Consider the following 25,371-nt stretch of genomic DNA (forward strand, 5'->3'; position numbering starts at 1 on the left):
GGCTTGAGCCTCAAGCAGGAAGGGGGCCTGGGACCAGGTGAGACCCAGGCCAGAACCAACCAGCGGCTGGGGAGACCCCCCTCTCAGGGCCCTGCTGCCTCCCCCTGCAGTCTGGATGAGGAGAGGGTTCTGGAAGCAAGGGAGCCCCGACTCTCCTCCAGAGTCCAGGACAGGCCCAAAGGCTGGTCCCCGGTGGGCCCGGCGAGGGGAGGAGGGCCGTGTGCTCACGTGCTGCTGGCTGTAGCCCTGCAGGAGGAGCAGGTGCGGCGACTCGTAGAGCGAGCAGCGCATGGCGTCCTGGCCGGGCTCCTCGGGGCCCCGGGCAGCGTCTGGCACGGTGGTGGCCGAGCTCAGGCTGGTCTCGCTGACGGTGCGGCGCAGCCGGTGAGGAGGGGGGCTCCGGCCACCCCCCGAGGTTGGGGCTGGGGTCCCCTTGGCGCGGCTCCGCTGTAGCCTCCGGGCTTGGGCGTTGATCCCTGAAACAGAAGCACCACAGGGTGGACGGAGCGGGCCAGGGCCCTCAGCTCTCGCTCGGCCGCCTCTGCCGGCACGGTCGGCCAAGCGGCCTGGAGGGGCCGCAGGACTCTGCCGCTGACCGCACCCTCGAAAGGCCGGGGCACCACCGGGGCTCCCCTGAAGAGCCAGGCAGCCCAGCCATCCATGTCCCCAGGTGCCCCAGGGGAGCCCAATGGCACCTCCCGGCTGCGGGACCAGCCAGCACCACAGTCTCCCCTCGGGCGCCAAGTGCCCCACGGCGTCAGCTCCCACAGGGACAGCGCGTTGGGGGCCCCCTGCGTGCACCATGCCAGCCCCAAACCCTGCCGGGCCACCTGCCCCCCACAGGCAGCCTGTGTGTGTGCGTGTGCATGCACTGATGAGAAGAGAACCATTACCAGCCCCCACTTCACAAGGAGGAACCAGTCATCTCGCCACGTCCTGGGGCCCATGGAGCCGGCTGTTCTCCACCAGGACACGCTGCTCCGTCCTGGGCACCTCTGACACGGCCAGGTCAGGGTGCGTGCACACACATGCACACACGTGCACTCACGCACGTACAAACACACCCATAAAAGCCTCAGCCTTCCACGTCTAGTCAACTAATGCTGCGTGAAAGCTGGGAAGCCACATGGAACGCAGGAGGGCTGGTCTCCTGTCACTGTCGCTGTTGCCCGGCTGACTCCAGGGCTTCCTCACCAAGGGCCCTGCACACAGCCTCCCTCCCTATAACCACCGCAGTACAGGCACACAAAGCCGGAGGAAGCGAGGTAGGTGAGCCGGGGCGAGGGCCGCCTTACCGGGAGCCAGTGGCCGAGCAAGCGTGAAGACAGACCTGCCTTCCAGAAGGAAGCCTGCTCCTCCGCAGCCTGCAGGGGGCCAGGCTGCAGCCGCAGTGCCAGCTGTCTGCCGAGCCGCTGCTCCCTGCCTGCTGCAGAGCCCGGCCAGGGCAGTCAGGCCAGGCCGGGAGCAGGCGGAGGGGGGAGGGGGCAGGGAGGGGGACTGGGGGCGGGGTGGGGACAGGAGGGAGCGGGAGGGGAAGCGGCAGCCAGCCCCCCGCCTGCCCTGTCCACACAGCACTCTCGCGGCTGTGGCATCGCTGCACAACCATGAGCCATACCTGAAAGAACATTTTAAAAGCCAGTCTCCAACGAGGCCCAAGCTCTTCCTCCATCTCAGATGCACCGAGAAGCACCTTCCAGAGTCCGGGGCGCCCAGGCAGCAGCAGAGTCCGGAAGGTTGGCCTCCCCTCTTAGATTCCTAGGGGTCCCCCGAGGCTCCGGACAAGGACTGGAGTCCAGCCCAGTCCAACAGAGCGACTGGAGCCAGTGTCCCCTGAGACCTCAGCAGACAGGCATGCACGTGACCTCCCAGTGGCTGGACCCCACTCCTCCAGGCGGGGTCCCACACCCCTGGCAGACACACCCTCCCAGAACCGCCGGTGGAGTTTGAGACAGTGCCTCCTGGTCTAGCCCCCAGGGCTCCTCCCCAGTCCTGGGCGGCCCCCAGGGGTGTCAGAAGGGAGATGGCAGCGGCTCATGGCCACGGCTGCTAGACGCCAAAATCAGCACTGCAGTGTGCGAAGCAACCCACAGCACCCAGTGGACACGACCCACCCACAGCCTGCTGGCCGCACAGCCCTGAGCAAACCCCCAATACAGGTGGACACCTGTGCAAGGACGGCCACTGAATCCCCCAGGAGACTCTTCACGGGAAGTGGGGCCTGGCACACTCCCATGTGCGGGAGGAAAGGCAGGGGGGTAGGAGACCTTTGTTCAAAAGCTAGAACAGATCAAGAAACCCCACCATGCGCTGCTCAAGGTGCACAGGTGTGCATGTACAGCTGCTTCTGTCAGTGGATCCGAGCTCCCTGGTGGCCTTGAGTTAAGGACTCAGTGTTGTCACTGCTGTGGCGCAGGTTCAAACCCTGGCCCAGAAACTTCCATGTGCTCCAGTAGCAGAGGGAAAAACAAAAAACAAACAAACAAAAAAAACACCAGATAGAAAAAGGCACATAGTAAATTCAAGAAATGGCCATTACAGAAGGGGAGGGACCAAGCCCAGGAGGCGCTTCACAGGACACAGTGGAGGCACCGGGACGCATGCGGAATGTCACACCTGCTCTAAACAGGGCAGACCTTCTAGGTGACTGTGTACGACATGCTAAACCTTCCTCAAGAGGCAAAAGCCCTGTACGCTGGACCGTGGGAGACGCAGACGACACGAGCAGATGGAGACAAACCCCACGCCCTTGGGTTGGAAGAGCCACAGTGTCGAAATGACTACACGACTCAGCGCAACCTCTGCCCAGGGACCAACGATATGCTTCACGGAACCAGAACAAAATACTTTAAAATTCGTACATGAGGAGTTCCCGTCGTGGCGCAGTGGTTAACGAACCCGACTAGGAACCATGAGCTTGCGGGTTCGGTCCCTGCCCTTGCTCAGTGGGTTAACGATCCGGCGATGCTGTGAGCTGTGGTGTAGGTTGCAGACGCGGCTCGGATCCCGCGTTGCTGTGGCTCTGGCGTTGGCTGGCGTCAACAGCTCCGATTGGACCCCTAGCCTGGGAACCTCCATATGCCGCCGGAGCGGCCCAAAGAAATAGCAAAAAGACAATAAATAAATAAATAAAATAAAATAAAATTCGTACGTGAAAGATCCTGAAGAGCCAAAGCAATACTGACAAAGAAAAACGGAAGTGGAGGAGGACTCAGGCTCCTCTGACTCTGGTCTATGCTACAAAGCTACAGCCATCAAAACAGCACAGCACTCGAACAAAAACAGAAACAGACACCAATGGAGCAGGACAGAAAGCTAGAAATAAACACGAGCAGCTACGGCCAACTCATCTAGAGCAGAGGAGGCCAGAACACTTAGTGGGAAAAGACAGTTTCTTCACAAGTGGTGCTGGGAAAGCTGAAGAGCTACCTGCAATTGGAACCTTCATCCTCTAACACCGGACACAAAAACTACCTCTAAACCTAAGGCCAGATTCCGTAAAACTCCCAGAGGAAAACACAGGCAGGATGCTCTTGGACAGAAGGTGCAGCCGTGTCTCATTTGACCCATCTCCTAGAGTAATGACAATAAAACACAAAAATAAACCAAGGGGACCTAACTGAACTTAAAAGCTTTTGCACAGCAAAGGAAACAATAAAAAAAAAAAAAAAAAAAACACCGTAGAATGTGAGAAAATCTTTGCAAACCAAGCAAGTGACAAGGGATTAATTTCTTTTTTTTTTTTTTTTTTTTGTCTTTTTGCTATTTCTTGGGCCGCTCCCGTGGCATATGGAGGTTCCCAGGCTAGGGGTCCAATCGGAGCTGTAGCCGCCAGCCTACACCAGAGCCACAGCAACGCAGGATCCGAGCCGCGTCTGCAACCTACACCGCAGCTCACGGCAACGCCGGATCCTGAACCCACTGAGCAAGGGCAGGGACCGAACCCGCAACCTCATGGTTCCTAGTCGGATTCGTTAACCACTGCGCCACGACGGGAACTCCGGGATTAATTTCTAATCTCAAATATCTCATAGAGCTTTATATCAAAAAAAACAAAAAACTAATCAAAAATGGGCAGAAGATCTAAATAGACATTTCTCCAAAGAGAAATGACCAAAAAAAAAAAAAAAACCATAAAAAGATGCTCGACATCATTAATACTATTACAGAAAACGCAAGTCAAAACTACAACGAGCTACCGCCTCACCCCAGTCGGAGTGGCCGTCATCAGAAAGTCTACCAACAACGAAGGCCGGGAGGGTGCGGAGCAGAGGGACCCCCGCCCTGCTGGTGGGAACGGAGGACACTGGCAAGGTCTCAGTAGAGGCTACCGTGTGACCCCGCAATCCCAGTTCTGGGCACCTACCCAGAGAAACCCGCAATTTGAAAAGACACACGCACCCCAATGCTCACTGCAGCACTACGTGCAACAGCCAAGCCATGGAAGCAAGCTACATGCCCAGCGACAGAGGACTGGGTTAAGATGCACATGGACGCGATGGAGTATCCCTCAGCCAGGCCACAGGTTGAACTGGAGCTGCAGCCGCCGGCCTACACTGCGGCTCACAGCAACGCCGGATCCTTAACCCACGGAGCGAGGCCAGAGATCGAACCCGCATCCTCATGGACACTAGGCAGGTTCGTAACTTACTGAGTCAAAACGAAAACTTTGGCATTCTTTCAGTAATAAAGTGTTTTTTCTTTTACTCTTATTTTTAACTTAATTTTTATTTTCCATTGGAGTATGGTGGGCGCACAATGTCGTGTTAGTTTCAGGTGGGCAGCAATGTGGGTCAGCAACACATAAATCCGTTCTTGTTCAGATTCTTTTCCCACGTAGGTTATGCCAGCGTATCGAGTAGACGTCCCTGTGTTGTACTAACGGTTTTCTTTGCGGGGTTTTTTGGCCCCTCCCACAATACACAGAAGTTCCAGGGCCAGGGATCGAACTTGTGTCCCAGCAGTGGCAAGGCCAGATCCTTAACCTGCTGAGCCACGAGGGTGTTCCTAGGTTAAAGTTGTTTTTTTTTTCCTATTTCTTTGGGCCGCTCCTGCGGCATATGGAGGTTCCCAGGCTAGGGGTCGAATCGGAGCTGTAGCCACCCGCCTACGCCAGAGCCACAGCAACACGGGATCCGAGCCACGTCTGCAACCTACACCACAGCTCACGGCAACGCCGGATCCTTAACCCACTGAGTGAAGCCAAGGACTGAGCCCGCAACCTCATGGTTCCTAGTCGGATTCGTTAAGCACTGCGCCACGAAGGGAACTCCAGATTAAAGTATTTTTAAATGAAGCTATCTATGCACGCTGTTTTTCTAGATAAAGGGCTACTGCACCACGGGTCAACTACAGTGCAGCGTGAACACGACTTCCCTCTGCACGGGACTCTTTATCCAGATACTCGCTTTACTGCAGGCTCGGGCCTGAACCCACCACAACTCAGAGGCGGGCCTGGATCTGTGCTCTGGTGAAAAGGCGAGGAGTGATGGGGGATCTGGGCCACCAGACCCTGGACAGGCCTCTGCCCCCCACCACCCCCACCCCCACCCAGGACACAGGCGGGACCACCTTACCGCCCAAACCCGGGCCCCTCGTCCTGAGAGGATATGACAGCCAGGAGAGACTCTGAAGCAAGCCTGGCAGCCTCCGCAGGACCCAAGGATTCGTCCCGGCCCTGCCTCGGGCGCTGGGTCTGCCTGCCTGCTCTGGACCCACGTCTCTGACGGAGCTGCAAAGGGGCCCCGACCTGCAGGAGCAGGAACTGCGACAAAACTGCTGCCAAGGTCCCTCATCTGGGGTGGAGTGACCCTGGGGTGTTTATACGCCTGTGCAGTCCCCTGGCCACAGAGAGGAAGGGACTCGGTGCCGGGGGGGACAGAAACGGTGACAGCAGCTGGTGGCTGTTGCCAGAGCTCCCGCCGTGGGCTCCACGCCGGCTCCAGAACAGCACTGGAAAGGAAAACACAGCTCTCTTCCTGAACGTCAGTGGGTTCCGGACAAGGATCCAACCTGCGGGTTCCCCTCTGGATCCTGTTTGCCCTTCTCTCCCGGGAATGGAGTTTGACACAACACACGCAACGTGCACGAGTCTGCGCTCACACCCACCACCGGACGGTGGGCTCAGATGGGATCTTGATTTTTGGTGACTGACGCGGCAGACGCTCCTGCAATAGGGAATTTTGCTCGGACTGGGGGAAATGAGACGATTTTAGTGACCCCCAGTCACAGCTGAGATGCCCTGCTAAAAGAAACTCTGCGGTCGCCACTGCAAAATTCAGAGGTCAGACCTGCCTTAAGGGAGTCTACACACACGGGAACACCCTTTCCCCGGTCGGCAAAAGACGTGGGCTGGAGCCCTAGGTCAATCAAGCCGTCCTTGAAGTTAATTTGCAGTTTTCCCGGATTTGAAGGCAACAAGGACAATGACAAACGACCTACAGCTCATCCGCTGAAGCACCTGCCTGCTGCGGGCGGCTCCACTCTGGGCATTTCGCCTCTATTTCCATTTCATTCTCACAATACACCTGACAGAGGGACTGTGCTGAGACAGGAATGTGTGACCTTTTTGGGATCGATCCTGCCACGGGCAAATAAAATTCTGAAACATGTATATATTTTACAGCCACCTCGCCAGTTAGGAAGAGGGCATGCGCGTGCCTGCTGACCACTTCTGTTCAACACTGTACTGGAGCTTCTGGCCAGGACAATAAGCCAAGGAAAACCAATGGGAGGCATGATGACTGAAAAGAAGGCAAGAAATTTGGGAGTTCCCACTGTGATGCAGTGGGCTCCGAATCTGACTGCAGGGAAGCGGGTTCAATCCCCGGTCCTGGCACAGCGGGTTAAAGGGTTCGGCGTTGCCACAGCTGTGGCTCAGATTCAGTCCCTGGCCTGGGAATTTCCACATGCTGTTGGTGCAGCCATAACATTTTTGAAAAAATCTTCTAATTAGTTTGCAGATAATGTATATAGAAAATGCAAGTGATAAATTTGTTTAGCAAAGGGACTAGACATGGCGACTATGCAAATTCAATACTATTTTTAAATACTAGCAACAAAGAGAAAAAGGCATATAAAAAATACCATTTATAATAGTGTCAAGAATCATGAAACGACTAAGGAATAACTCTTCCGCAAGATGTACAAGACCACGGCACTGAAAACTACAAGGCACTGCTGCCATAAATTAAAGCTGAAGTGAAAAAGACAGGTTACACCAAGTGTGAAAGAGAAGCTGGAAGAGCTGGAGCCTGGCACACCGCTGGGGGGCGGTGTCAACGGGCACGAGCAGCCTAGAAAACTGGTGGTGTCTCCTCCCACCGCAGGGACGCGCCCCACTGCAGGGACGCACGAGGCACCACAGGATGCACACGGGAGCACGTCCACGGCAGCGTCGTCCTAAGGGGTCCATCACCCCCAGGGGTCCATATCAACTCTGGTCCATTCATACAACAGAATCCTGCATAGCAACGGTGATGAAGGAATTCTCCTAAAAGAATCAGCAAAAACAAATGACAACGACGACAAAGAGGGCCAGACATAAAAGGTGCATATGATTCCATTTACAGCAAATGTCCTTAGAGTCAAAACCGGACTACGGTTTTAGAGGCCAGGGAAGCCGCGCCAGGGGCCATCGACCCAGACAGGGGCTGAGGGAGGCTGCAGGCGTCCTGGTGACGTTCTCAGCCTCGCTACAAGGTGCCCTCACTTCTTGAAATGACAACGGGGGCGCGATCCTGTTCACATGCCGTTTTCCAATGAAAAGTTTCTCAAGAGAAGAGGATATCAGACGTTGAGGTTGTCAGACGCAAACTATAAAAAGATGCTCACGGTGTTTTTAAAGAGAGAAAACACACCTCGGAATATACGTAGAGAATAGGAAACTATAAACAATACAAGATTTGAAAAATAAGCAATTAGAACATCCAGAAGTGAAAAAAATCCAGTGGCAGAAACTATAATTTCAGTGCAGCATATGAGACACAACAGGAAAAAAAAAAAAAAGTGACCTAAAAGACCAGGCCAAACAAAATTTCTAGCGCAGAGAGACAAAAAAAGGACGAACACGACAGAGGTTGGGTGGCGTGGAAGGCAGAGCGGGAAGAAAGGGGCAGAGGCGAGCTTAGAAAACAAAGTGAGAATTTTCCAGAAGGGACTGAAAAAACCAATTCACAGATGCATGAAGTGCAATAAAAGAAAGAACAGAGACACCAAAATAAAACCACCCACAAAATCCCGCACACGTAGAAGAACAGGTCTCCGAATTGCTGAGCGGGATCCGGCCCAGGAACGCGAGGTTGAGCTGCCATCCCGCAGCCCATCACGGCAGCACAGCCTCCCGACCCAGCACAAGGCCCCGGTGGCCCGGCCGTGTATGAGATGCCACTGGAATTGATGTATTTACTTGCGCTTTAGGGCCACACCCCCAGCATGTGGGGGGTCCCAGGCTAGGGGTGGAACTTGGAGCTGTAGCCGCCGGCCTACCCCACAGCCACAGCCGCGCGGGATCCGAGCCATGTCTGCGCCCTTCACCACAGCTCACGGCAACGCCGGATCCTTAACCCACTGAGCGGTGGATCCTAGTCGGGTTCATTACCACTGAGCCACGACGGGAACCCCCTACATTTTAAAATTCTTAATTGCATGCTATGCGAATTTTATTTCCATCTAAAATATCAGGCTCCAAAGACCCTAATGTGAAAGGCAAACCCATGAAGGCCGCAGGAGAATGTGCCAGGGGATGGCTATACCTTGGGAGAAGGAAGGACTCTGTACGCAAGACAAAAGCCAGACGGAATCCAAAGCAACATCTGTAAAGAACACTGACAAATCCAACTGCATTAACAGTTTCATTCGTCAAAAGACTCTATAGAATTTAGAAAATCAACTCATAGACTGGGAGGGAATAATTACAAGACATATTACTTCATTTTATTTGTCTTTTGTCTTTACAGGGCCACACCCGCGGCATATGGAGGTTCCTGGGCTAGGGGTGCAATTGGAGCTGTTACTGCTGGCTTACACCAGAGGCACAGCAACGCCAGATCCGAGCCGTGTCTGCGACCTACACCACAGCTCACAGCAATGCCAGATCCTGAACCCACTGAGTGAGGCCAGGGATCGAACCGGCAGCCTCATGGTTCCTAGTCGGATTCGCTTCCGCTGCACCACGGCGGGACCTCCCATATTACTGATTAAAGACTAGAGTCTAGAATAAAGAACGTCCACACTCCGAGTTCCCTGCTGACTCAGCAGAAACGAATCCGACCAGTATCCATGAGGATGCAGGTTCGATCCCTGGCCTCGCTCAGTGTGGGAGGTCTGGTGTTGCCGTGAGCTGTGGTGTCGGTCGCAGACGGGGCTCAGATCCCACATGGCTGTGGCTGTGGTGCAGGTCGGCAGCTGCAGCTCGGATTTGACCCCTAGCCTGGGAACCTCCAGATGCCGCGGGTGCAGCCCTAAAAGGACAAAAGACAAAAAGAAATGTCCACACACAAAAACGGACACACAGACAGCAGAGTCGAGAGCCCAGAAATAAACCCACACACCCATGGACGATCAATCTTTGACAGAGGAGGTAAGATATACAATGGGGGGAAAAGACGGTCCCTTCGGCAAGTGGTGCTGGAACAGCTGGACACTGCATGTGCCTCAGCGAAGTCAGAAGATGCCCGCGCACCACACACACCAGTCGGCTCAGGAAGGCTCACGAAACCTATGACACCATAAAGCACCTAGAAGAGAACACAGGCAGGACATTCTCTGACAGAAACTACCAATCTTTTCTTGTCTTCCGAGGCAACAGAAATAAAAGCAAAAATAAACAAGTGGGAGAATCAAATTTCTAAGCTTATGCACAGCAAAGGATACCATAAACACAATGCAAAAGACAAGCCATGGACCAGGAGGAAACATTTGGAAATATGCAACCGATGAGGGCTTAATTTCCAAAATACACCAGCAGGAGTTCCACTGTGGCTCAGCGGAAACAAATCTGACTAGCATCCATGAGGACACCGGTTTGAACCCTGGCCTTGCTCCGTGGGTTAAAGATCCAGCGTTGCCGTGAGCTGTGGTGTAGGTCGAAGACGGGGCTCAGATCCCACGTTGCTGTGGCTGTGGTGTCGGCCGGCAACTGTAGCTCCGATTTGGCCCCTTGTCTGGAAACCTCCACATGTTGCAGGTGCTGCCCTGAAAAGAAACAAAAACCCCCAAAATATACAAACAGCTCATACAACTCAATAACAGAAAAACAAACGACCCAGTCGAAAAATGGGCAGAAGACCTAACCAGACCTTTCTCCAAAGAAGACATGCAGATGGCCGAAAAGACACATGAAAAGATGTTCAGCATCACTGGTTACTAGGGAAACGCAAATCCAAACTGCAGTGGGCACGACCTCACGCCACAGTCACAACGGCCGTCACGGCAAAGCCCACCCCTAACCAATGCTGGACAGGGTGTGGAGAAAAGGGGCCCTCCTACGCTGGTGGGAATGTAAACTGGTGCGGCCACTATGGAAACCAGCATGGCGGGTCCTCAGAAACTGGAGAGAGAGCTGCCGTAGGATCCAGCCATCCCGGTGGGCGTACACCTGGACAAAACTCTAATTCGAGCAGAAAGATTCACGCACCCCTATGTTCACAGAAGCACTGTTTACAGTGGCCAAGATGTGGAAACAACTTGACGCCGAGCAACAGAGGAATGGATAAAGAATATGTGGCATATATATATGCACTTGAACATTACTCAGCCTGGAAAAAGAATGAAGTAATGCCATTTGCAGCAACATGGATGGACCTTGAGACTCTCATACCAAGTGAACTAAGTCAGAAAGAGAAAGACAAATACCATATGATATCACTTATATGCGGAATTTAAATATGACAAAAGGAGTTCCCACTGTGGTAATGAACCCAACTAGTATCCACGAGGACACAGGTTCGACGCCTGGCCTCACTCAGTGGGTTCAGGATCTGGCGTTGCCATAAGCTGTGGTGTAGGCTGCAGATGCGGCTTGGATCCCTTGTGGCCGTGGCTGTGGTGTAGGCCTGCAGCTGCAGCTCCGAATGGACCCCTAGCCTGGGAACGTCCATATACCATGGGTGAGGCCCTAAAAAGCAAATAAATAGATAAATACAACACGCATCAACCAATCTGCAAAACAAAAACAGACTCACAGACACAAGGGAACAGGCCTGTGGTTGCCAGGGGCAGGGGCGGGGGCAGGGGTTGGGAGGTAGGGATTAGCAGAGGCCAGGATGGATACACAACACGGTCCTACACGTGTGTAGGAGTCACTCTGCTGGGCGGCAACGGACAACACTGCGTGTCAACTGTAGTCAATGCAATTTTAAACACTTACCCTAGAGTAAAGCAGAAATATGCACCCCGGCTGCCCAGCAGCCCCCACAGGGTGCAGCCCAGAGGGACCTGTACACTTAGGGGCCAGGTGCTCCGAGCCCAGCACCCACGAGCCCACCTGCACAATGGGCACAGCTCCGAGGCACACAGGGTGGCCTCAAACACGACACAGAGGGGACCTAAATCCATTCATGTAACTCAACACCGGCCACGTGAAACTATCGAGGGCCCAAGTACCCAGGGGACACCACTACAGAGAAAACTGGCACAACTGTCATTGCAAAGCCAGGTTCCCTCCTGGGTGGGAAAGCCGAGCTCAGGGCACCCATGTGCCTACAAGTGCTTCAGGTCAGCGGCTCAGCAGGCGATGGCCTCCTGACCCAGGCAGGTGGGTCCCCTGCCCTTCCCTGCCATGGTCCCTCCAGGCACACGGTGACCGCAGCTCCACGACACGCTGGGCTGGGGCACACTGAGGACATGCCAGGCGCCATCCCGACGAGGGAGGGCTCTGCCCCCGGGAAGTGGCCAGAGGCTGCTGAGGCCCTGAGTTCCGACGAGGTGGGTCTCACTCCCCCCGGTCACGGGCTGTCCCAAGTGTCCAGTGGTCACTGCCGGGCCTTGTCCCCACGACACCTCGTCCACCACCCAAGGGGCTGCCAGACGACCGCCTTCCTGCTAATGGTCCCGGGGCTCAAGTCCCGGGCAAAGGCGGATGTCCTCAGCCTCCCACGCGTTCTCCCCCCGGGCCCGGAGGGGATCCCGACGGCCTCCAGGACCGCAGCCTCCTCACCCACTCCTCCTGCAACACCCGGCTTCCTAAGCGGGGTCCCGGCTACGCGCACCGTGTTATCCTGAATCTGTCCCGTGCTTGAGCTGCTTCAAAACAAAGCCGAGGAAAGCGGTGAGAGCGGGTACCGAGAGCGGGTACCGGGTGAGAAACGCGGCTGGGTCCCCAACATTCCGAAATCCGCCCCTCCCACAAATACAAAAGGAAACGCCAACCGAAATAACAAGGCACGTTTTCCCTGTCACATCAGCGGAGTTTTAAAGGATGAGATCCCATGGCAGCGAGGATGAGGCCAGATGGACATTCTCAGAAAGCGCCGGTGGGGTTGTAAACCGGCCCCGATCCAGCCCCAGTTTAAAGGCAGCCGTCGCTGGAGTTCCCGTCGTGGCGCAGTGGTTAACGAATCTGACTACGAACCGTGAGGTTGCGGGTTCCATCCCTGCCCTTGCTCAGTGGGTTAAGGATCCGGCATTGCCATGATCTGTGGTGTGGGTTGCAGACGTGGCTCGGATCCTGCATTGCTGTGGCTCTGGCGTAGGCCGGTGGCTACAGCTCCGATTCGACCCCTGGCTTGGGAACCTCCATATGCCGTGAGAGCGGCCCCAGAAAAGGCAAAAAGACAAAAACAAAAAACAAAAAACAAAACAGCTGTCAGGATGTCGCCAAAGACGTGGACAGACATGGACAGACCTGTATTTAAAAACGTCTCCGTCTTTCCACAAACGATGCTATCGCACAGAAATGATCAGAAAGAATCACATGTTTCTGTACAAAGATGTTTATAGAAGCATCACCTATAAATAGAGAAAAATGGGAAACATTCTAAAATGCCGATCGGGACACACCAGCCATTCACTGCCCCCAAATACAATGTTCGCGTAAGAGTAAATAAGTCTCTCGAGGTGAAAAAGGACACAGAACTGTGTACAGCGGTTGATTTAAGGGATGTGAGAAAGGAAAGGCAAGAGTGAAAACAAGAACGAAAAGCACCAAAATGTGAAAAGCAGTTCTCTCGATGGCTCCACGGGTGATTTTTACTCCTCTTTATATTTTCCCTTATTTTCCAAACTTTTATCAATGAGTGTGTCTTACTTTTTCAGGCGAGGAGAAGTCACCTCTGAAAGCACTGAGGAGCAAAGCTTCCCTGGCCGGGGCCCCTCCCTCTGACCAGGGCCTCCGCGGAAAGAGCATCTTTCTCTTGAAGGAACGGATGACCACGTGAGATAAGCGGGCAGTGGGGAGATGAAGCGCTTAGGCCACTGGTCAGTCAGTCGCAGATGGACACAGAGCCTTCCCGAACGGTGCCAAAGAGGGAGCCGTGTGGCACAGGCAGGAAACCCAGAGCCCCTCTGGGTCCCCAGAGACACCTGCAGCCCAGCCTCCCTGGGGGAGGCTCAGGGTGGACTCAGCGACACGGCCCACCCGGCTCCCGCACCAGCCTGCACCCCCGTCCCCGGGAGGGGCCGCGTGCTCTCTAAGGCGTCCGTGGAAAAGCCTGCAAAAGCCGCTGTGCCCCAGAGCTCAGCACCGCCTTCTCTCTTCCAGGGCGAGGGGCCCCCTGCCGCGGCCCGGAGCCTGAAGCGAGCTCCCCACCCCGTGCCAGGCTGGGAGCGAGCGGAGGAAGCCGCCTAGAGCGCAGAGCAAGGAGACAAAGCGGGGAAACGAGGAGAGAAACGACCGGAAGACGGGGCGGTGCGGGAGCCGCACAACCTGGACAGCGGAACAGGAGGCGTGACCAAAGCGACGTCGAGACGTAGCGGAACCGAAGATCCTGCGCTTCTCGACTTCAACCACCCATTCAAGGTCTAACGCAGGCCTCCCTGCTGCGGCGCAAAGGGATGGGCAGCGTGCCTGGAGCCCCAGGACTGCGGGTTCATCCCCAGCCTGGCACAGCGGGTTAAGGGATCCGGCGTTGCCGCAGCGGCAGCACAGGTCACAACTGTGGCTCCGATCTGACCGCTGGCCTGGGAACTCAATACGCCAAGTGGGGACCAAAGAAGAAAAAAAAAGTCTAACTCACGAGAGGTTAATAATGCATAAAAGGTCAATATATGCAAATAACACCCTTTTTAAAAGTCTTCTTTGGCTGCCCTGTGGCACATGGAGTTTCCAGGCCAGGGATCAGATCCGAGCCACAGGTGTGACCCAAGCTGCAGCTGTGGAAACACCAGATCCTTAACCCCCGGTGCCTGGCTGGGATCGAACCTGCGTCCCAGTGCTCCTAGATGCCGGCAGATGTGCAGCAGGAGGTCCAACAGCACATTTTAATGATCTTAATGAAATAAGAGAATATAGAAGTTATAAATAAATACGGCAGCGAATACAACCGTAATTCTTTACATTAAAAAAAGTCTGACACATGGAATTCCTGTCATGGCTCAGCAGAAACAAATCTGACTAGTATACATGAGGATGCAGGTTCGATCCCTGGCCTCGCTCAGTGGGTTAAGGATTAGGTGCTGCCATAAGCTGTGGTGTCGGTAGCTGGTGACTACAGCTCTGATTCAACCCCCAGCCTGGGAACCTCCATATGCCATGGGTGCAGCCCTAAAAGGAAAAGCCTAACACAAAAAGTCCCTCCTGGGCCGCAGCCCGAGTGTCTGCAGAATGAGGCTGGGGGAGGGGGCAGAACTCACCCGCGTTTCCAGAAGGAGAAGAAGGAAAGAAACTACAAAAGAGCGAGAATCGCCATGTGCCGTGGCTTCTCCCGGAGGCACTGGAAGCTAAAAGAAATGGACCAAGGCCTCCAGAATTCTAGGAAAGAAAAGTATTTTCATCTAAAACTCTATACCCACACCCAAAGGAGTTCCCTGGTGGCCTAGCAGGTAAGGATCTGGCATTGGCACTGCTATGGCTTGGGTTCAATCCCTGGCCCAGGAATTTTGGCATGCCTCGGGTACAGCCAAAACCAAAAAAAAAAAAAAAAAAAAAAAACGGAAAATTCTCTATGCCCAGTTAAACAATTAATCAAGCACTAAAGTGGAATCAAGATCTTTTAAGCAACTTGAGAAAGTGGACACTTTGTCAGGAAGCCACCGGAGGAGCTGGTCCACCAGAGCCAGCCGTAAACCCAGGACAAGGAAGAAGGTGATGAGAAACACCAAGGGGTTGATAGCTGAGGGCAGGCTGGCATGCAGCCAGCTCCACCCAAGCAGACAGAGGCGCAAAACGCTGGGACTGAAGACACGCCATCCATCTGAGCATCTTGAAAAGAGAAGGCAACTGGCAGAGAATTGGGGAACCCTGAATTTGCAAGAAGTACCAAAAGGGAGAAAAAATACTAGGGACAGTGATTAATCCCAAAGACACTGGAGACTGGGCAAGCAGCAGAAGTAAACTTTGTGAACACCTGTCCTCTGTCGGCGAAAAGCCATCTCTGGTCACAAAGACGTAAACTCTGACGACTCATCTGAACCAATTCACAGCCGTCCCGAAAGGACAGGGCAAAGGGCTGATGTTTTTTTTTTTATTTTTCTTTGCTTGTCTTCTTAGGGCCGTACCGTCGGCATATGGAGGTTCCCAGGCTAGGGGTCGAAATCGGAGCTGTAGCTGCCGGCCGACACCACAGCCGCAGCAACGCCAGATCCGAACCGCATCTGCAACCTACACCCCAGCTCATGGCAACGCCGGATCCTTAACCCACTGGCGAGGCCAGGGATCGAACCCGCAACCTCAGGTGATCCTAGCTGGCTGGGTTCCTTGGTTAACCACCGAGCCATGACGGGAGCTCCGGGAGCTGATGTTTTAAAGGAGGGTGAAAAGAGCCGAGTTCTCCTCTTCACGGAAGGAAGCCACTGTTTAATGCTTGAAATGTGAAAATCAGGCAGTAGTGGGATAAATTCGTTAAGCTGTGAAATTCGACGCCAAAAAAAGAGTAGTTGACAGTTGAAAGTGGTTCCCCCTGGAGGGCGAAACTGGGCGGAGGGAAGCCTGGGTCGGGCACCGCGCCTTAGTGGGTGTTTTTTTAATTAGCGATGACAAGGGTCACTTCACCCGGGCACACGTATCCCTCACTGGTGAAAATAGCTTTTTAAAGGTACATCGTCCTCAAGCTGCTAAACCCACGGACGAACGAGCGCGCACGCTTACGGTATACACGTCGTCCGTTCCTAGACACGCTCGTCTTTGTGCGTGTAACACCTTCGTGTTAAAAAATGGCAGGCGTCTTGCACTCCTGGGCACGTCGCCTGAGAACTGGGTTCTTGTTCCTGGGGTCGGGGGAAGACGCTGCACGCAGGTCCGTCATCTGAGGACCGCTGAAGACGGGGTGAGGCCCCGCTGTCGTGTGCAGGCTTCCAGAACCCCGCGCCGACAGCCCGAGAGGCCACCCCAGGGATGGTGGGGGAGCGGGCCTCCGTGCACCGGGGATCATCGCGAGGGCACAGGAGAGGGGGCCGTGCGGACACGCGCACAGCGACAGCCCGCGTGCAAGGGAGAATTCCACTCCGGGTTTACCTCACTCGGATCTTCTTACGTGTGCAGAGAACCAGTGCACATTAAAGGCCATGTTTAAATAAATCTCGAGGTTTATGAGAGCTCTGCGGGGAAGGACAAGACGAAAGATCTCAAGTAACAACGATAGAGCACCGTGTCCGAGTTCAGGCTTTCTGCTGTTGTGCATTGCTTCGGCTGTGGCGGGTGGCGGCTTGACGTGGGATCTCGGCTCCCAGACCAGGGACTGAACCATGGGCCACGGCGGTGAGCGCGCCGAGGCCTAACCACTGCACCGCCAGGGGACTCCCTGACTCGGAGTGTTTTTATTTTAGCGGTAAGTAGGCACTGGTGACCTTGCGATCCGTCACAGCTTTCACGTGGCGAAGGACAGCAGATACAGGACCGCGTGTTGCGAAACGGTGCTCAGTGATCCCTAGATATATGCACGCTCTGTCCACACCAGGGACTGGTCCCTAATCCCCAACAGGAAAGAATGAGAACGATGACAGATGATGTGGGGAGATTTTCAAAAGGAACTTGCTAAGAAAAGATCCAGCAGACTACGCGATTCCATGTAAAAAAATAAAATAAACTTTGACCAAGAGCCGGCAGGTGTGCGCATTTCCCAGGTCTGCACAGGAGTGTCCGAGCACAGAGGTCCTCCCGAAGGCCACCGCCGGCGCAGAAGGCCCAAGCGACCCCACGACCTCTGCCCCTGGGATTATTCCCCGCTTCAGTTCCTGGGCAGGAGAGATTTTGCAGGCGGGTGTAGCGAAGGTCACGGATGAGCTGCGCTTAAGGCGCAGGGATTATCCGGGGGGACCAACCTAATCACAGAGTGACCTGAGAGCAGTTTCCTGGTCACAGGAGAGAAGGTCTGAACAAGGGGGCTCCCCACTGCTCAGATGGGGGGCGGCTACAGGAACAGGAGCCGAGCGCAGCCCCTGGCCTACAGCCAGGAAGAAAAAGAAAGAAAAGGAAACAAAACCTGGAGCTTTCTGTCCCACAGCCTCAAGGAACTGAATTCTGCCACCGGCCCTTGAGCTTGAAATCTGCCTTGAACCTGGGACTCCTTCTTCTCATCACACCTCCCAGATCGCCCGCATCTGCCCGCCACCACACGTGGGGGCCGGGGAGGGCCCACAGGGAGGACGCGTGGCCCTCTGCCTCCAGACTGATGTCCCCACACCCGCGCTAGGTGACTGAGATGACGAGATTTGGGGCGGGACTGGTCTTGTGACGGATGAGGCTCTGGGGAGGGAGACGGGCAAGTGCCTTCTGCATGCGGATGGGGCTCGCCGGAGGCCGGAGGGCCGACCATGGCAGTGGCAGCCGCAATTCTCAGGTGACCCCGCCGACCTTGCCCCGGCACAGCCGCCTCCCCTGAGGCCACGTGGGCCCAGTGATGGTGGCAGCTATCACTCCCGTGACTGTTCTGTTACAAAAGAGGTTTTTGCAGATGTCATTAGTCAGAGGGAGATCACCCAGGCAGGCCTGATCTAATCGCACGAGCCGTGTACAAGCGGAGAGGCAGTCAAGGATCCACAGGACAGGGAGGGCTGATGAGCCACCGCTGGCCCGCAGGAGCAGGGGCCATACAGGAAGGAGGGGAAAGCAACGCAAGACAAGAGGCAGGAGCCGGAGTCCTACAACCCCCAGGAACCAGGTTCTACCAACAGTGAGAACGGACTTGGAGCTGGGCTCTTCCCCACAGCCACCTGGCTGGCACCATGGTTTAACCTGGGGAGCTTCCAGCCACACCACACCAGCCTTCTGACACATAAATGGATGCTACCTAAGCTGCCAAGTGCATGGTGACTTGTTATAGAGCAAGAGAAAAACTAACTCAGGCAGGCGTTAGGTTGTTAACCTGACAGCAGGAGGAATCAGAACAGGGAGGGACTGATGCGGAAGAGTGAGGAATTCCATGATAAAAGAAAAGTAGGGAGTTCCCTGGTGGCTCAATGGGTTAAGAACCTGGCATCATCACTGCTGTGGCTCTAGTTACTGCTGTGCCTTGGGTTTGATCCCTGACTCAGGAACTTCCTTGGCCAAAAAATATTCTATCATATGAACTCATTTGCATAAAATTAAATCTAAGCATGCTTGTTAGCATTAAGAGAGGTGTTTGTTCCCTAGAATACAATGGTCAAATCAAGAACAATCAGGTGACTTGGGACAGGACAATATCACCCCTGAAAACAACTAAAACTGGTGGGGGTGGGGCATAGGCAACAGAGAAAGAAACCTAAACGTCCATCAACAGAGGAGTGGATAAAGGAGATGTGGTACATATATACAATGGAACATTACTCAGCCATGAAAAAGAATGAAATAATGTCATTTGCAGCAACATGTGCGGAAAGTAACATAATGTCTTTTCTATCAAAGGAAACCTTGGTGACTCCATTTTGCTCCCACAACCCCCCCTCCACTCTCCCTCTTCTCCCAGTAACAATTTGTTTCAAATTAGCCAACCGGGAAGAATGTGTGCCCTGACCTGACCCATGGGAAGGGGACAGGTCCATCACCTGTCTTAGGGATGAATAGGGAGGGTTTTTTCTTCTTTGTGCGCTTTTTGAGCACCCGCACCCTTCTGCAGAAGGAAAGAGCTTTGTCGAGGTCTCCGTGTGTTCATGTGTCTCACTTGTCAACACTGACGATCCGAGTCCCGTCCCCAACAGATGTGGGGGCTCGGCCGGGACTTGGGGTCCACTGGAGCACGGATTCTCAAGGAGGGGAGACGTGTCCCACGGCCTGTTGCAGTGGCCCTAAACTGAGAAGCCTGCGCCTGTGAACTTCAAGCCCGTGGAGGGTTCTCGACAACGTGGGAAACTGCTCAACCGACCAGGCGACTTCCGTTAACGGACCAAGGTAGGAAAGCTCTTTGGTGGTTGGGGATGGGGGTCAGTAAGCCTCAAAGGGTCTTGGGTGAAACTGGCGCTTCCAGGCGAAATCGTAAAATCAGAGCACGACCCTCAAAAGGTCGCGGGTGACATCGGGGGATCAGAACACGATCCTGGGAAACGGGAAGTAAGTCTTCCCGACGTGTCGCTCCACTCGGGGGATCGAATGGGGGAGGAGCCAATTCCTCCAGACCGTCCTCGGGGATTGACATTAAAGTACTGGGTACAATCCACAGAAGAAGGACAAAAAGAAGGGAAGAACGATTAAATATTGTTGTCTCAGCTGGACACAGGCACCTAGTCTCGCCCCATCCGTCTTCTGGGCAAAGTTCGGATCTGAGGAGGACGGGGTCTGTCCGCTGCTCATTCAGTTGGTCCAGGACAAGTCACTGGGGTCTTAGGAGGAAACTTACTATGCTCTCTGTGGCGGCGGGGACTGGGGGCCTTCTTTCCCCTCAGAGCACGGGACCGAAAGAGAATGAGAAGGAAACTCAAGAACATTCTGGGACCTCCTCCTCTCCACAGGACCCCCTCGGCTCGCTGCGGCCACCTTACAAACCCCAAAATGGAGCGGGCCCCCCTCCAGCCACAGCCGCCACTGCTGTCACTGCCGGGGAGTGCGGGAGGGGGAGGGGGCAGAGCCCACCACCCGGGAGCAAGCGCACTGCTGCTGCTCGCAGAGGTAACTCGGGAGGTGGCAGGGAGAACAATGTCAGGAGTTCCCATCGTGGCGCAGTGGTTAACGAATCCGACTAGGAACCATGAGGTTGTGGGTTCGATCCCTGCCCTTGCTCAGTGGGCTGTGGTGTAGGTTGCAGACGTGGCTTGGATCTGGCGTTGCTGTGGCTGGGGTGTAGGCCAGCAGCTAAAGCTCCAATTAGACCCCTAGCCTGGGAACCTCCATATGCCCTGGGTGCGGCCCTAGAAAAGATCAAAAAAAAAAAAAAGAAAGAAAAAAGTACTATCCACAGCAACCTATAATTCCATATGACCAAATAAAAAAATTGATTTATTTATGAACACTATTAAATTTTTTTTTTTCTGTCTTCTTGCCATTTCCTGGGCCGCTCCTGAGGCATATGGAGGTTCTCAGGCTAGGGGTATCATCGGAGCCGTAGCCACCAGCCTACACCAGAGCCACAGCAATGCGGGATCCGAGCCATGCCTGGGACCTACACCACAGCTCACGGCCACACCGGATCCTTAACCCACTGAGCAAGGCCAGGGATCGAACCCGCAACCTCATGGTTCCTAGTCGTATTTGTTAACCACTGCACCACGACGGGAACTCTTTTTTTTTTTTTAATTCTAATTAAAGTGCTTTTAACTCAGCTAACTTTAAAATGCTTCATGGGATCCTTGAGGCATTAAAAAAAAAAAAAAGTTGAATTTACTGGAATTATTTAGAATGCTAAAATACACAGAGAGTATTATCAAATAAGTGATAAACCTCAGGTTATATAGACAAATAGATGTTTTTAATACAGATATTCTAGAACGTTTAGTTTCTGAAATTTGGATATATACTGGTACTATGTTATACCTCTTTTTTTTCTAGTTATCTCAAATTGTTATGTCACAACAGTTACCAAGTTTCATTGTTAATTTGCATTGCAATCAGATTTAGAAGGAGCCTTAAGTCTTTTGTCACTGTTAGTTAATGGCTTTACTCTGATACCTTTGCAAAAATGTTTCCTTTTCTAGAAGATCTACAGAAAAAACTTTTTTTTAAAGAAATAAAAGTTTCTGACTTCCAGATCTTAATGATGAGCTGAGTAAGAAATTTAAAAAAAAAATTCTAAAAGGGAAATTGATGATTTCATAAACAGTTAAACAAAAAGGACTGGTTACATTGGAATGTGTGAATGGGTGAATATGGTTATACTTTTACGGTTTCTATTTAAAGTAATACTGGCTTTTAATCTGTGTTTTCCAGGTATAAAGAAATTCTTCCCAACAAGCAATATGGTAATTTATACTTCTGTAAGCAAAACTGAAACATTTCTTTCTTCTCTATCTGATTTCTTCAGAGAACAGAAACTCTCAGGTTTTCAGGAGCTTTATCAGATAATTAGGAAGGCCACCTTGTGTGTAGCCCGTAAAAGCCTCAAGGTATCTGGGGTTTTAAAAGGGAAGGAATTCACCGAGCTCTTTAAGATAAAAATCTTTAAGACAACCCTTGGCATGACTTTCCCAGCCCTGAGGTGCCTTTTAAAAGCTTCGTCTAAGATTCCTCATCAAGTTCTAACAAAGCCAATTAAAAACAAAATCTGTATGACCAATTTTATTCATGTAAATCATCAGGCCGAGGTTGTGGACACCAGACATAACTGGCAAATAAATTAGTCTTGGTTTGGCTAATATTTGATAAAAGTGAGAGTAATGTTAGAGAGAAAGAGATGTTTCCATGAAAACTTGCTAAATCTGTTCATTTCATTCTTTTAATTGTGGTCAGTATCACTAAGAGTTACTTCCTAGATAGTTCTTTGCTATGATGTTACATTGCTGCAAAGTTTAACCGAGCTTCTACAAGAACATTCTAAGCTTGTTTCTAAAGTTTATCTCAGGAATCTATTGTTGGATAAAAATCAGATGCCCCAAAACCTGCAACAAGGGGACTCTGTATACTAAAAAGGGCATAACCTGAAAAGGCTATTTCCAAGCTTGTAGCGGAAGACCCAGCCCTCACTGTGGAGCCAGGAGAAGGTACAACAATTTAGGGATTCGAGAGAGGCGCTGACAGGTGCCCCTCTTCTGGCTCTACCCTCCTTTTGAAAAACCTTTCCCTTTATTTATAAGCATGGGCTGGGAGGTAAGCATGGGCCAGGGGACAGCTCTAGAGGTCCTCACACAGCAACATGGGGAAAGCCACCAGCTGGGGCCTCCCTTTTCTGCCTCCTGGACCCTGTCGCCAGAGGACGGCTGAGTACATCCCGTCCGTAGCCGCCACTGCCCTATGAACTGAAGGAAACAGAAGACTCACCTTTGGAGGAAGGCTGACTGTGAGCATAAAAACAGGATAGGGGGCCACAAAGGCCAGTAAAATGGATAAAATATGCTATGAACACACTAGACAGAGGCAGCTGTTACGCTTGTGCCACAGGGAGACCGGAGGCCCAAGTGGTTCCCTTTCCTCTGGGACGGTCATCGGACCCACAGGGTCTTGAATGTGGGGTGACCCTCTTCCAGGACAAAACGGCTTGAAATAACGAGTCCAGTCGGACTTTGTCACTGCTCTTCCCTGAGGCCAAAGGTTCTGCGGGTCAGCCCCCGAGGACTCTTCAGCAGCCAAATGAAAACGTCAACGTCTCCTCATGTCTAAAATGACAAGAGGCAAAGGCGACTTTCTTAGGCAACCTGACCGGGTGCAGTGAAAGCCGGTCCTACATCACCCCCACAATAAATCCCGGTTCCAAGGGCCCCAGGCAGATGTCTGGTGGTCGCGTGGGAGTCCACCAATGGGCATCCTTCCGGAATGTCAAAGTGACACCCATGCTTTGGTACAATTGGCCATCCCTTTCACCCTGGCATTTAGGCCCCAATCTCAACTCAGCCAATCCTGAGAAAACGAGCCACCACCCCCACGGGGGGGGGGGTGTCCTTTGACCCCCCAGGTGTATACTGATGCAATAGGTGTTTCAAACAAATTTAAGACAAGAAATCAGGTAGCTGTGGGTTTGAATCTGCTCTCTTCGGGTGGTCAACCATCAACAAACACGCTGATTGGATAAAGGACATCTTTTACAATCAGCAAAGATTCATTAATTACACTAGAGATGCCATCAAAGAAATGGCTCCACAGCGAGGGCCAGCTAGTCAGCTGGCACGGGAAGAAAGACTTTGGACATGACGCTGGCAGAGAAGGGTGGAGGAGTCTGTGCGGTGATTGAGACCCAGGGCTGCACACTCCCTCCCAACAACCCCGCCCCAGGCAGCACCTCCGCCAAGGCCCTACGCGGATTAACGACCCTGGCAGATGAGCTCTCAGAGAATTCTGGTATTAATGACCTTCACAGACCTTTTAGAAAATTGGTTAAAAAAAAAAAAAAGGAATGGACTAAATCTTTACCCCTCAAATTGCTGTAGTCAGTATCCCTGTCTTAGTTGAATGTTGCATAATTCCTTGTGCCCTGGGACTTATTCAAAAATTAATAGAACCTGCCCTGGCAAAGCAACTGGGACCCGCTCCCCACCAAGCCAACATCCTCCTAGTGGACACAACAGAGCATGCGAGCCAACTCCTGCTCAAAGAGGTTGAAGAAAAGAATACTCCATAAAAAATGAAAGGGGGGGATTGCAGAAAGTAGCATGACGTCTTTTCTATCAAAGGAAACCTTGGTGACTCCACTCTGCTCGGGTTTCGCCTTCCTGCCACCCCCAGCCCTCCCCTTTCCCTCTTCTCCCAGTAACAATTTGTTTCAAATGAGCCAGCGGAGAAGAATGTGCCCCTGACCTGCCCCATGGGAAGGGGACAGGTCCTTCCCCTGCCTTAGGGATGAACAGGGAGGGTCTCTTCTTCCCTGCGCGCTGTCTGAGCACCCGTGCCCTTCTGCAGAAGGCAAGAGCCTTGTCGAGGCCTCCCCGTGTTCACGTGTCTCATTTTTTGACACTGACGACCCGAGCCAAGTCCCCAACACATGGATGGCCCTAAAGATCATCATAGAAGTGAAACGAGTCAGAAAGAGAAAGATAAACATCGTATGATAGTACTTATATGTGGAATCTAAAATATGAGACAAAGAACTCAACAGAACAGAACAGAAATGGACTCACAAACACAAAGAACAGACTTGAGGCTGCCAAGGGGAGGTGGGGTGGGGGAGTCTGGGGTTAGAAGAAGCGAACTATTATACACACAGAAGGGATACACAAGGCCCTACTACCTGCAGAGCCCAGTGAACTAGACGCCACGCTCCGGGATAAACCCTAATGGAAACGGATATGGGAGAGAATGTGTCTATTCCCGGGGCCCGCCGGGGAGAGCAGGCACCCAGGGTCAGACAGGCAGAGCCTCCCCTGGGGGGACCAGACATAGCCCAGCGACAACGACACAGCCTCCGCAACACAGGCAACGAGGAGGATCCCGGCAGCGTGGCTTTTAAGAGCCCAAGACTCCAAACAGCCAGAATACGGGTCAACAGCAGAAGGGACTCGAGGCACGTGCACGCAGGATGACCCGATGCAGCGACACAAGCGAAGACAGCGACCGCACGCACGCGGAGTGACAGGAGGCACCCGGCACATACACCGTCTGACCCAGGGCCACATACACCGTCTGACCCAGGGCCACATACACCGTCTGACCCAGGGCCACATACACCGTCTGACCCAGGGCGCACAAAGTTCCAACGCAGGCGGAGGCAGAGCAGGCGGGAGAAGCAAAGCGCGGCCAGCCCCGCGCAGGATGCGGGCCTCTCTCGAGGGGGACACGCGGCGCTGCAGGCGGGCGCTGCCTCGGCTCCGTGGGGGGCAGGCGCGGTTTTGCTCTCTTCCTGTTCGTTAAACGGCTCGGGCAGGTTTTGCCCCCTTTTCTGCAAAAGGGGAGGCGGCTCGTCGCGGTCTAACAGGAGCTGGTGTCTCTGCGACCTTTCTTCTCCACATCTGAGGTGTGACTCAAACTCTTTAGGATCAACATTTAGGACCAGGAGGGGAAGGGACCAGAAGCATCATGCCCTGTGGGTGGGGACCCTCCGCCCGGCCCCGCCCCCAAGCCCCACCTGCCAGACTCTGTGCGGGAGCCGGGAGCCGGGAGCCGAGGGTACACACGCCTCCTACGCCCCGTTCTCCCGCGCTCCCTTTGTAAAACCAGGAAACCTTCAAGAGGACTTGAACAAAATCCAGCACCCCCTCCAGCCGGAAGAAAGGGGTGAGCCTTCGCTC

General features: G+C 53.4%; 1 protein-coding gene across 8 annotated transcripts in view; it reads right to left on the reverse strand.

Moving 5' to 3' along the window:
• RADIL (Rap associating with DIL domain) overlaps positions 1 to 25,371 on the reverse strand; it is a 132,900-nt gene that overhangs the window by 23,891 nt on the left and 83,638 nt on the right. For 7 of the 8 annotated variants that reach the window (XR_014839928.1, XR_014839927.1, XM_085016320.1 and 4 more), the window contains one exon: positions 229 to 476. Coding sequence is in view for 6 of the 8 variants with exons in the window: in XM_085016320.1 (XP_084872446.1) it covers positions 229 to 476 (248 nt within the window). In the remaining 2 variants the exon portion in view is untranslated. Of the gene's footprint in view, positions 1 to 228; positions 477 to 1,615; positions 1,788 to 25,371 lie in introns of those variants that run through there. The other variant, XM_085016319.1, reaches the window with a different exon arrangement.

This window comes from Sus scrofa, chromosome 3 (assembly GCF_054392235.1).
Source record: "Sus scrofa isolate SSC_HxYL_T2T_F1_AM1 chromosome 3, Sscrofa_HxYL_maternal_Yorkshire_Landrace_v2.0, whole genome shotgun sequence".
Lineage (NCBI taxonomy): Eukaryota > Metazoa > Chordata > Mammalia > Artiodactyla > Suidae > Sus > Sus scrofa.